Genomic DNA, 12161 nt, shown 5'->3' on the forward strand with positions numbered 1-12161 from the left:
ATATTCATAGTCGGAAAGTTTGGGTGCATCAAACAGGATTCTTTCCAGGGAGTAGGATGAGGGGATGGTGGACAGTGAGATGGGGGACAGCCTTTATTTTATACACTTCCATATTGTAGTCTTGGCAAATAGTTTGTTATGCAGTGACTTTGTGCCAACATCGAACTAAAGAGCCAAAATGTCCTCAAAAAAGGAATTGGTTAATTTAACGTGCTATGAGGTCATTAATAAAAAAAGAGTGGTGATGTAGACCTTTTTGAATTAACATGGAAGATTGTGTGTGTGTGGGGAAACTGATGCAGAACTTCATTGTTGAGTATGAGCCTATCTCTTTCCTAGTCGCTTTTGAGGGTGTAGATATGTGGCCCCAGAGCACTCGCGCCCAACTGTACCTGTTAACCACATTTTTCTCTGGGGAGAAAATGGTGGGAGAGGAAGGGATGTGCAAGAGGAAGGCCCTTCACTTTTAATTTTGTGACATTCTGAATCATTTGAAATGTTCCCAAAGATCATGTATAATTTCCTTATTAAAGCAATAAAGGAAATAGATGTCTTTAATGTCGTGTAAGTACCTTGTACTTGCCTCAGTACAAGATGTACTTGCCCACATCTGGAATGACATATAGTCATTTTTCAAGACAGTAACCAGGGCTTTATAGATTTCTTTTAGGAATAGACGCAATTTCAATCTATTTAGGGTCTTGATTTCTTCCTTTTATACAAAAAAAAAAAAAAAAAAAAGGGATCTGATCTTGTACCTAATTTGTTGTGACAGTGCCACCACTTAAAGTACAGCAATTATGCAATCCCTTAATTTGAATTGCATTTTGCGAGTGTTTTTCACGTACACGACCTCACGGACCAACTTAAGCCGTCAAGTTAAAATCGGCATATTGAAAATAAATCACTCGGGCTACCTAAAAGAACGTAGGTATTACAAATAAAAAAAAAAGTTCATGTAAGCATATATACTTGAATTTGAACTTTAAACATATAGGTTCATGTAACTTTTGGTAGGGCTTCACGGCTTTCCTTCACTCGGCCGTCCTAGTTCTGAGAGGATCGAAAAAGTACACTTTCTCACTGCCTTTTAGTGAGAAGTGGAGCCGGGGGAGCCGGGTCCCGGGCGCTCCACGCGCCGGGGCCGAGAAGTTCGCGGGAGGCGCAGGGCGGGGCTTCCTCCCGCCGACTCGGAGCCCGGCTCTACTTCTCCGAGTCCACGTCTCTTCCTCTGGACAGACGTGTTTCTTCAGGTCGGGACCGGCCAACGTGACAGCCGCAGACCTTTCAAAAGGGAGCTTGGGCCCCGCCTCGAGGATCTCCCCCGGCCCCGGCAGCGCGGGCCAGCCGGTCAGGCCCTTCCCGGACTGCGGCGCGCGGCCCCTCGGGCCCGAGCCCGCCGCCGCCTCGCCTCCGGGCGCCCACCTCGCGGCGCCGCGCGCAGCATCCCCGGCATGGAGACCGGCTCGGATTCAGGTCAGAGGCCCGCGCGTCCGTGCCGAGCCACGGCCGCCGCAGGCTGCTACGGCGCGGCGGGGCGGCTAGGCCGGGCCGCCCGCGCAGGCCGCCGCGTGCCGGGTCCGCGCGGGGAGCGCTCGCGGGGCGGGCGGCGGCAGGTGGGCAGGACGAGCCGCGAGCGAGCGAGCGAGCGCGGGCGGGCGGGCGCGCGAGGGGCCCGGCGGGGGGGCCGCTGGGAGGATGGCTCAGCTCTTTCTAAATATAAAACCGGCGTGAGTTGGGCGAGCGCGGCGCGGAGCCGCAGAGCCGCCGGGCGGGCCGGGCGCACCGGGACTCGGCCGACAGACGGCGGCGGCTCCGCAGAGGCGCGAGGCGGTGGGAGCGCCCGAGTCGCGAGCTCGCGGGGGACCGCGAGATCGACGCGTGCTGCGAGGAGGACGCAGGAGGCGGCGGCAGGCGGGCCTCGTGGGCGCAGCGCGGCCCGCGCCGAGCGACCGGAGGCGGCTCCCGGCCCCTGCCGCACCGCGAGCGGCTAGCCCCCCGCGCCTCGCGTCCGCGCCCTCCCGCTTCGGCCCCTCCCTCCCTCCCTGGCGCAACATGGCTGCGGCCGCCGCCTCCGCCTCCCAGGACGAGCTGAGTAAGTGCCACCGCGAGCCCGCGGCCGCGAGTCGGAGCCGGCGCTGCGCAGGGCCGGGGGCGGCGGCCGGGGCCGGGCGGGCAGGCCGGGGCGCGCTGCCTCCCGCCGGGTGCCGGGTTGGGTGGGCGGGCGGCGGCCGCGGGGGGCTGGGGCGCTCGGGCCTGGCGGGCGGGCGGGGCGCCGGCCGCCGGCGCTTGTAGGCCTCAGGTTTGCACCGTCACGTTGCGAAATTGAAACCGGAGCCCCGGGCGGAGCCACCTCTGCCCGCGATCCGCCCCGGCCCGGGGGTGGGGGCAGCCCAGCCCCCTGCTCGCGACGCTCGGGCGGGCGGACAGGCTGGGGGCCCAGGGTGGCGGGCAGTGTCGGCCCGTCCCGTCTGACCCCGCCGTGGCCCCGAGTCCCAACTGTTTGGGGAGTTCTAGAAATGTAGGTTTGGCGGGGAGGAAGGGAAGAAGGTGCCTTTCTGTGACACCTTAGAAATCAGCGGAAAGGTCAAGAATAGGCGGTGACCCTCAGGTGGAGCAGAAAGGACGGGAGGGCGGAGAGAGGGTCGCCGTGCTAGACGCAGGAGGAACCGCGGGGTGACAGCCGTTTCAGAAAGGAGAGCCAGCGCACACTCGACCGTAAACGGTGCAATTTTTCAGGGGCCGGCGATCTAGGTTCGGGGAGAGCTGTGGCCACCCTGAATCCCAGGCCGCCCCGCCCGCCGCCCGGGTTCACCTCGATGCTTTGTGGGAAGTGTAGTTCCAAGGCGCCGCAGGCCCACGCTGGGGTCATAAAAATTGAATTTTCCTAGAACATGTAAGATGATTTCTGATTGCGTTTGGGGGTGGTTAGATGAAATGCTTACGTTGAGCGTTTGTTTGTTTCCTCAGCGCTGCCCTTCAGTTCATGACAAAAACAAGAACGGTGTTACTTAGGGATGATGCGAGTTTTAAATGGAATGTACCATGGGCGAGGTGTCGCAAGCCTTGTGAAGTTTTTGTTGTTATAGTCCCTTCGGAATTTCCATCCGAAAGTAGTTATAAACATAATAATTTCTGTTTCTTTGGTGCTTGGCAGTTTGAAGCTACTTTTATATGTACGTGATCTCACTCTTGCCCTCATAACAACCTTGTGAAGTAGGTAGGTAGGAATTATCCTTGTTTTAAAGAGGAGACAGGTTTAGAGAGATTAAGTTGCTGCTTTGACATAAAACTGGTGTAGGCGGAGTAATGTTTGTTCATTTTGAAGTTGAAATACACAGTTGGTGTGACCCTGGGCGTGATGGAGAGTCTGAGTGGACAAGGTCTCCTGGTGTGTTCAGAGATAGACATGGTTTGAGTGACAGAGTTGATTGTTCCTCTGTCAATTCCAAGCTGGAGCACCCTTCCAGGCCTCCTGGGGAGATCAGGTCCCTGATTTTTTTTCTTCCATTTTTGTTGTTGTTGTTGTTGTTATTGTGGTAAAATACACATAACATAAAATTTACCATCATAACCACTTTTAAGTGTGCAGTTCAGTGGTGTTAAATACATTCATATTGTGCAACCATCACCACCGTCCATTTCCAGAATTCTTTTCAACTTGCATTACTGAAACTCTGTACCCACGGAACCTTAACTCCCTATCCCACCCCACCTTCCTCCAGCCCCTGGCAACCACCATCCTGCTGACTGTCTCTGTGATTTTGACCTCTCTAGGTATCTCATATAAGTGGAATCATACATGGTTTGTCTTTCTGTGACTGCCTTATTTCACTTGGCATAATGTTCTCAAAGTTCATCCATGTTGTAGTATGTGACAGTATTTTCTTCATTTTTAAGTTGAATGATACTCCATTGTGTACATATATCACATTCTCTCGTCCATTCACCTGTTGTTGGACACTGGGGTTGCTTGTACATCTTATCTGTTGTGAATAATGCTGCTATGAACATGGGTGTACAAGTATTTCTTTGAGATTATGCTTCCAATTCTTTTGGGCATTATATGCAGAGGTGGGATTGTTTGATCCTATGGTAATTCAATTTTTAAGTCTTTGAGGGACCACCATACTGTTTTCCACTGTGGTTGTATCATTTTACGTTCCTACCAACAGTGCGCAAGGGTTCCAGTTTTTCCACATCCTCACCAATGCTTGTTATTTTCTTCTGTATTTTTAAAAAAAAATTTTTTTTTCAACGTTTATTTATTTTTGGGACAGAGAGACAGAGCATGAACAGGCGAGGGGCAGAGAGAGAGGGAGACACAGAATCGGAAACAGGCTCCAGGCTCTGAGCCATCAGCCCAGAGCCCGACGCGGGGCTCGAACTCCCGGACCGCGAGATCGTGACCTGGCTGAAGTCGGACGCTTAACCGACTGCACCACCCAGGCGCCCCTTTTCTTCTGTATTTTTGAAAGTAGCCATTGCAATGGGTGTGAGGTGGTCTGTTTAAATTGTTATACTGCATGGTATCTGGGTTCCTGATGTACCACTAAACACTTAAAATCTGAATTACCATTTGGAATGGAGGACACAACTGGAAGAAGAATTGGGTATCATTCTGTATGGCTGATGTACATGTGTAGATGCACTGTGCTTCTGTATATTAGGTACCTGTTAAGGTGCTGGTAGTCCTTCTGGTTAAGGAACTTATGGTTTTAGCAGCTACTGGAAAAGTTAGGAGCAAATAATTCCAGTCCTTGCTTTTCCATTTTTGTGTTTGGTCACATCATCAATCATCAACCACAAATGTCTGTTGACTTGGTTTCTGTACTTCAGAAGAGATTAAATGCTTGGCAGCTGGTACCTTAGAATAATTTAACTTGAAATTAAATACATAAGTAAGTGGCTAAGAAGTTTCAAATAAGCCACTTTTAGTTTTAGAATGGCTATAATAAAAGAGATGGCTGATGGAAAGATGCTTTATAAGATTTTTTAAAAAGGAGCCAAGAATCTGAATATTTGCTGGTTATTATTTTTCAGTAGTAGATGAAAATAAAAGTGAACTATTGGATATCTGCATTATTTTTTCCCCTAATATTTTATTGTAAAAATCTTCAAAAATACAGAAAAGTTGAAAATAAGCATTTATATATTCACTACCTGGGTTCTGCATTTGATATTTTATTAGCTTTATCATGTATCTGTCCATCTTTCAATCCACCTTTACAATTTCACTTTATTTTTTATTAAAAAATTGTGGTAAAATACACATAACAAAACTTAATCATCTTTATACAGTTGAGTGGCATTAAGTACTCAATCCATCCTTTTTAGATGCATTTCAGAGTAAATTGGAGCTATTTGTAAACATCCCATTCAGTATTTCAGGACTAGCATTAAGTGCTTTGTGTATATTCTTTTATTTGTCAAAGTAATCCTAAGGGGTAGGCAAACTTATTATTGCTGTTTTATGTAATGGAAAACAGACTTTTTAGGTTCCCCAGGTCCTGCAGCAAATGAGTTGGAATTGAATCCCAGGTGTCTCAGACTCCAGTGTGCACTCAACCAGGCTTTAGGCTGTATTACCTCTGTGTACCATAGAGTGTTCATGTGGACAAAAAGATCTAGTCAGATGGGCTGCTAAAAATCTTAGCTGGATGTTACTATTACAATTATTTGACTACTGTTTAGCGTTGCTGTGGGGTGCAAAAGAAACACCACAGTCCACGAGTGGAATTATAATACTGCTGAGAAGAAGGAAGAATAACTGTAAACAACTATGTTAAGGACCAAAATGTATGCTTACATAATATAGATAATGCTAAAATAATGCTATCTGTGGCTCCTATGTCTGCTATTTAGAGATGTATGGCTGGTAACAGTGGGTTTCTATAGATTTCAAATCAGCATTTTCTGTTTTTGTATTTGAGGTGACATGCGTGCCATAAATTTAAATTAAATCTACAGGTGCTTTCAGTTGTATCTGCCACCGCACTTTGCAGGAGCTCCTGAGAAGCAGAACTGTTAGGTTTCTCTTTCATTTCATTTTTATTGATTGATTGGTTGATGAGTATCATTGACACATGAAAGGTAAGCAGGACAGTCTTGGGCTGGGATATCTTAGAATCTGTTATCCTTTCACAAATATCATGTAATTGTCACTTTGAGTCAGGTGATTGTAAAGCTTAATGTTTACCAAAAGCTTACCATGTGTTCTAGTCACTTTGTACATATTAAATGAATCCTTGCAGCAACCCTGTGAGTTTAGTCCTATTATTGTCTCAGTGGTGGAACTTCCTTCATGTTACAGAGTTAGGACTTCAATTCAGATTCTCTGATTCCTGTTTATATGTTAATTCCGACTGACTGCTGTATTACCATCTCTGAAAGGGAGAATATACAGTTTATAACAAGAGCAACATGTCCCCCCCTCCCCCACATCTTAATAGTCTCTGGAAGAAATCTGCTGTAGTGTATAAAATGTGGTAGTATTCTGATGTTTATTGAATAGCAATAGTAGATTTTTGGGTGAGATGCAACCACGGAGAACAGTTCTGATTGTTAAAGAGAGTTCTGAAATCTAGATTGTAAATTACTTGAGATCATAGTCTGTAATTTTTTTCTTTATATTCAGGGTGCTATAACTGTTTGGAATGAAATGAAATTCAGTGCAGAGCATGTGGGCTAGTTTTTCTTCTAATATCCTCTGTCAGTTCATGGAAAAGTTGACATTGTAGTTATATTGCAGGAGTGGATAGGGAGACTTCTGATAGAAGGAAGGAAGCATTTGTGACTTTTCACCTGGTCAGCAGTTGAGGGGTTTCATATTCTGGGCTTCATAATTATAGGGCATCCTTAGAATCTGATCTTCATTGGGATAAAGACAACTCAAGGAGTAATGGCCTGTAATCTTAAGGCACACTGACACTATTCAATTTGACCATTTGACATAACCATGGGGCACTTCACTTGCAAAAGTTGGCCAGATAATCAACATGTCAGATACCTTCTGAGAGAAGCTCTGCCAGTGCCAGGAATCCTAGTGGCTTTTAGAGGATGAGATGTGGGAAGCTGTCTGTGTAGGTGAACGTGATTCTGTGGTCATACTGAAATAGCCCTAGAGACAGCCATCCATGCAGCTGAGCTGATCTTTGTAAATCAAACCTGTATGTTTTAAATTTTGGTTACTTAGTCACATATGAAAAGTTAAAGTGAAAATAATGATATTTCTATTTTTTATCAACTTCTAATTCTTAATTTTCACCCCATTCTGTTTTGAATTAAGCTTTCAATAAACTAATATTTAATAAAGGCCAGTGTCAGTGAGAATAGTTGGCACTGGGACATTCGAACTTGTTCAGAAGATAGATGTTAAAATTGTAGGCACTTCCAGGGTGCTCAGATGGTCTGATCCAAGTTTCTGGTCTCTGGTTTCAGGCCTGGCCAGTCTCTGCCTTGATGCTTGTCATCTTATGTGGCTTGTTTTCCCCACACATTTTCCAGTTAAATAAGACTTTAAAAATTGACCAACTTCTGGTCTTGTCCTCATAGGGCTTATAATTCAGTGTAGAGACAGGTTTATATATGAATATAAATAACTCATATGAGGCATAATATGAAAAATGCCTAACACAGTTCTTTGGAAATTTCAAGTGAGAATAGCATTCCAAGTTAAGAGAAAAATAGATTAAGCTAAGACACAGAGGTTAGAAAATGTTGTGCATTTTCAGAGAAAGTGTGAGTGAGTCTGATGTACTGGAGTAGGCGTGCTATGGCTGTGTGAGGTGCTGGGAAAAGAGATAAAATTTGTAGTTTGATACTTGGCCCTTTTTACCTTTTATGTTCTTCTTACAATTTGGGATCTTGGAGAAATAATTTTACCTTTCTAGGTCTCAGTTTCCTTCTCATAAAATTGGGATAATAAGAAATACTCATAGTGTTGTTATGATTAACGTATGTGAAAATGCACTGTCTAAACAATTAAGCTATATATAAATTATTATTATTCAGGGGGGGTGCAGTAGGAGATGGAGCTGGGAAGATAGGTTGGGACCAGCTTGTGTGGGAATGCAAACATAACTAGTTTGGACTTTGTTCTGTAGACAGAAGAGGACCATCAAAGGCTTTTAAGCTGGAGTGTAACATGAGTAGATCTGTTTTATAAGGATAACAGGTGGCAGTGGCGTAACATTGATTGTAAGAATCCAGAGACCAAGAGCGCAAGACTAATTAGGAGGGTATCACCGTGGCCAAGTGAAGGAAACATAGGGTCTGAAGTGGGAGAGTGAAAGTGGATTTGGCAAGAAGGTGATATATCCTACAATCCCTAACGTAGGCAGAAATTATTGGCCAAGTAGATGAGCATTATTTAAGAGAGGGAGGAGTTAGAGATGATTCTAAGAATCTACTGGAGAGATTGCGGTGGAGTGGAGATTGTAGTATTTAGACAGATGTAGGGAGGTGGAAGTGGAGAAAAGAGAACAGGTTTGTGTTCAACAGAGTATTTGTTGAGTGAGTAAGTTGAGTTACTGGGGCGCCCATGTTATGTTGTTTGGGGAGACAGTTTTCAACAGTAACAAAACATCTGGTGTTGGAGTCAGAGATGGTTTTGAATCCTGGCTCTCCTGCATTCGATTAATGTCCTTGAACAGAGGACCTAACTTCTGGGCTTTGGTTTTCTCATCTGTAAAATGGGTTAATAACAAAATCTATTTCACAGAGTTGTTATAAGAGGGGGAAGAGATAATACATGTTAAGAACTGGGCATAGTGCTAGGCATGTGGATTCCTGTGTATAGGAACTTAGGTTCTGAAGCTTGGTAGAGTGTGGGGGTGATGGTAGAGTCATGGGAATGGACACATTGTCCTGAGGACAGCTGTCTGGTGCTATAAGCAGGGGTGAGAAGAAGACAAAGAAGAACCAGGGAAGGGGATCAGGAGTGCTGAGAGAGGGCAGAGGTTCCCAGGGTTATGAATATTAACCACTTACATCCTCAGTTGTAATGTACTAATAATGTGTACCTACTAATACTCATCTTGTAAAAATGTTATATAATTACACTTTCTTCTAATTTTAATGTAAGGCTTTGTATGCTGATGATTTATATGTATATGTACACATATACATATATAATAAAATAAATGTTGTATTGGTATTCCAGTTTTTTTAGTCTTCTGTGAATAATTACCAGTGTATTTTTTTTAAGTATTCGCCTATTACTTCTATACAATAAATTTTGTTTGTGGACATATTCCTTACTCCTTCTCCAATTTGATAATCACTGTAATTTTTTTCCTCCTCATTTTGAATTTACAAAGCAGGGCATCAAATTAGATCTTAGCATAGAAATGAAAAGTGCTTTTTTGTTTTCTTAATGGTAGCTGTGAGTATAAATCTTTTAATTGTTTTCTTTCCTGGTGTTCTAAATAATAGATTCTTTATACAATTGCATGTGTACGAGTGGATGAACGTACCACTGGTGATCCAGAGGATTTTTGTCAAGACTGGATAAACCATGTATCACATTGATTGTAGAGGTTAGTAGTTCCTTAGTTCCTTAGGATGTGTGCATTTTTTTGTAGTAGCATTTAAAAATGCATAGGTTATCAAGTAGCATTTTCCTGCCAAGATCTTCATGGGTTTTTCTCCTTTTCTAGCTATCTTAAGAGAGTTGGTGAAATTCATGTTAGTTTATATATTCCTGAAGCCTCTATTCTCTGTCATTGCACAAACATAAATTTAAAAAATCAGCAAGAGAGAGAAAAAAGATAAAACTTGAAGACATTGCTTAGCTGTGTGTACAAGGAAAAATCTATATGAGTGTTCGTTTACAAGTGGTATTGTCTGCCACAGCCACAAAAGATGATTTTACACGCTGCAGGAATATTATCCTGGAGTTAATTGTTTTATTTGTAAAAAAAAAAAAAAAAAAAAAAAAGGCGTTAAAAATGGCATCATGATAGTAATTGGATATTCCTAATTCTGCCTTTTTGACATCTACTGTGATAGAAAAGCCACTTAATTCTACTTCATTCTGAGGCTGAATCCGTACGGTGTCAGTGTCCTTCTTGGATGATATTGGATAGTCCTTTGATTGAAACTCTATATGTTCACATTGCAACTCTCTGATCTCATGAGCTCAATATCCAGTGAGTACGTGGGATTTTGTGGCTTCAACTCAGAGTTCATTTTGTTGCTGTCTTCTATTGCATTCCCCTTCCCCCAGTGCATTCTGTTTTTCAGTATGTATATTGCTGATGATGTGTATGATGCCTGAATTCATTTAGGTGGAATTTTGAGGGATAGAATGAATGGAATATTTTATAAATCAAAGTTCAACTTCAGAGTAAACTTTGGTTTATTTTTGCTATCTTCGTTCCATTTTAGAGAAATGGAAAATTGGGAGGTTGGAGGAATTGTAGAAGAGAAATGGGGACATTGTTCATTTGCTTCTAGATTCTTTCTCTGTCAGTGTTTTTGGGCCCATGACAGATGTGTTAATGAAATTAATGATCTACTGAAGGCAAGCAGTATACCACAAATGCTGGAATTTAAATAGTGACTTAAATAAGGAATATTCTAGTGTTTACACATCCAAATGAGCATTATCCTAAGTAATTAGCTGCTTTGGGTGGATCTTCACTGTCACATATTTGACTTTTATGTAGTTTGACCTCTTGCATAGTATATTGTCTCCTCTAAGCTGGCTTTCATAAGCTGAACTAATCTTTCTGTTCATCAGTTTACTAACACTGATTTCTAAGTGGACACCTGCCAGCTGCTGTTTCTGGGGGAAAGGACTTCCTTGGGAGGTGGGAGTGGTTGTGGAACTTAGTGCATCTAGAATCTGACACTTATTCATTAAATCTAGGTAATAGATGGCTTCTGTCTCATCACTTGGCCCAACCCTGCCAAGCTAACCTAGTCACTTCTTCCTTCCCTCCCTCCCTCTGTGTGTGTGTGTGTGTGTGTGTGTGTGTGTGTGTGTGTGTGTGTGTAGGGGGTAGTAGAATGTGTATGTGAGAGCAAGAGGGGGTGGCCTTGCTTTGGGCTATGCTGGGTTAAAGTAGCCTGACGTCATATGCAGGTGGCTAGGACCTCTGAAGTGGCAGGAGAAGGAAGACTCCTTTTCCCTTTCCTGCTCAGAATGTAGTCCATAGTGCATCCTGGTGCAAGGCTTTCAATATTGCACTATCTGCCTGGGCCCTGGGGGGTAAGACTGGTGGACTAGGGGACAGGAAGATGGTCTGTCTGATTGCCTTAGTTTGGGGGTAAGGGGTACCAGCAGGGACTGTGTCAGCAGCAACCTTTTGCTCTGAACCTTGTTGCTTGCAGAGATTTACATCTGTCACCCCTTGGGGCTGCCCTGGCTGGATAGGAGGCAACTCTTGCAGCAGCCATGATGGAATGGGTCCTCTCCCCACCACCCGACCTTTATTGGTGTTTACTACTGGACTTCCTGACGTTCTGCTTTTAATTTAAAAAATTTTTAAGTTTATTTACTTATTTTGAGGCGGGGAGGGGCAGAGAGAGTGACAGAGAGGAATCCCAAGCAGGCTTCGCACTGCCCAACATGGAACTTGGACTCACCAACCATGAGAGCATGACCTGAGCCCAAATCAAGAGTCGGACACTTAACAGACTGAGTCACCCGGGTGCTCCCTGACATTCTCCTTTTAAGTACGTTTGCATTTAATATGTTTTTTTAAAGGTAGAGAATGAGGGCAAACATATTTTTAAAAACTTAGGAGTAGAGATCAAAATTGAAAGCATTACTTCTTGCTGGCCTCATTTGGATTTGGTCAAGTATTAGAGTGGCATTTAGTGAATCAAAATGGCATATAGAAATTAATAGATGATGTGGACTTTATCAGTTAGTATTTGGTTAGATTTATACTTCACAGGATTGATCTACCTGAAAAGATTATTACATATAAAATCTAGATGGCAGTTAGGCTTTCCTTCCTCATCATAGTTTTATTTTTTTATTTTTTATTTTTTTATTTTTTTCAATATATGAAGTTTATTGTCAAATTGGTTTCCATACAACACCCAGTGCTCATCCCAAAAGGTGCCCTCCTCAATACCCATCACCCACCCTCCCCTCCCTCCCACCCCCCATCAACCCTCAGTTTGTTCTCAGTTTTTAAGAGTCTCTT

General features: G+C 43.9%; 1 protein-coding gene across 3 annotated transcripts in view; it reads left to right on the plus strand.

Moving 5' to 3' along the window:
- Positions 1-1183: 1183 nt before the first annotated feature.
- The window catches only part of ECPAS (Ecm29 proteasome adaptor and scaffold), a 106819-nt gene continuing 95841 nt past the window's right edge, over positions 1184-12161 (plus strand). Inside the window, exons 1-2 of one of the 3 annotated variants that reach the window (XM_047829460.1) lie at positions 1209-1476; positions 9436-9539. In XM_047829460.1, the coding sequence (XP_047685416.1) occupies positions 9518-9539 (22 nt within the window). In that variant the 5' untranslated portion in view covers positions 1209-1476; positions 9436-9517. Of the gene's footprint in view, positions 1477-1704; positions 2096-9435; positions 9540-12161 lie in introns of those variants that run through there. The other 2 variants (XM_047829461.1, XM_047829459.1) reach the window with 2 other exon arrangements.

Source organism: Prionailurus viverrinus, chromosome D4, assembly GCF_022837055.1.
Source record: "Prionailurus viverrinus isolate Anna chromosome D4, UM_Priviv_1.0, whole genome shotgun sequence".
Lineage (NCBI taxonomy): Eukaryota > Metazoa > Chordata > Mammalia > Carnivora > Felidae > Prionailurus > Prionailurus viverrinus.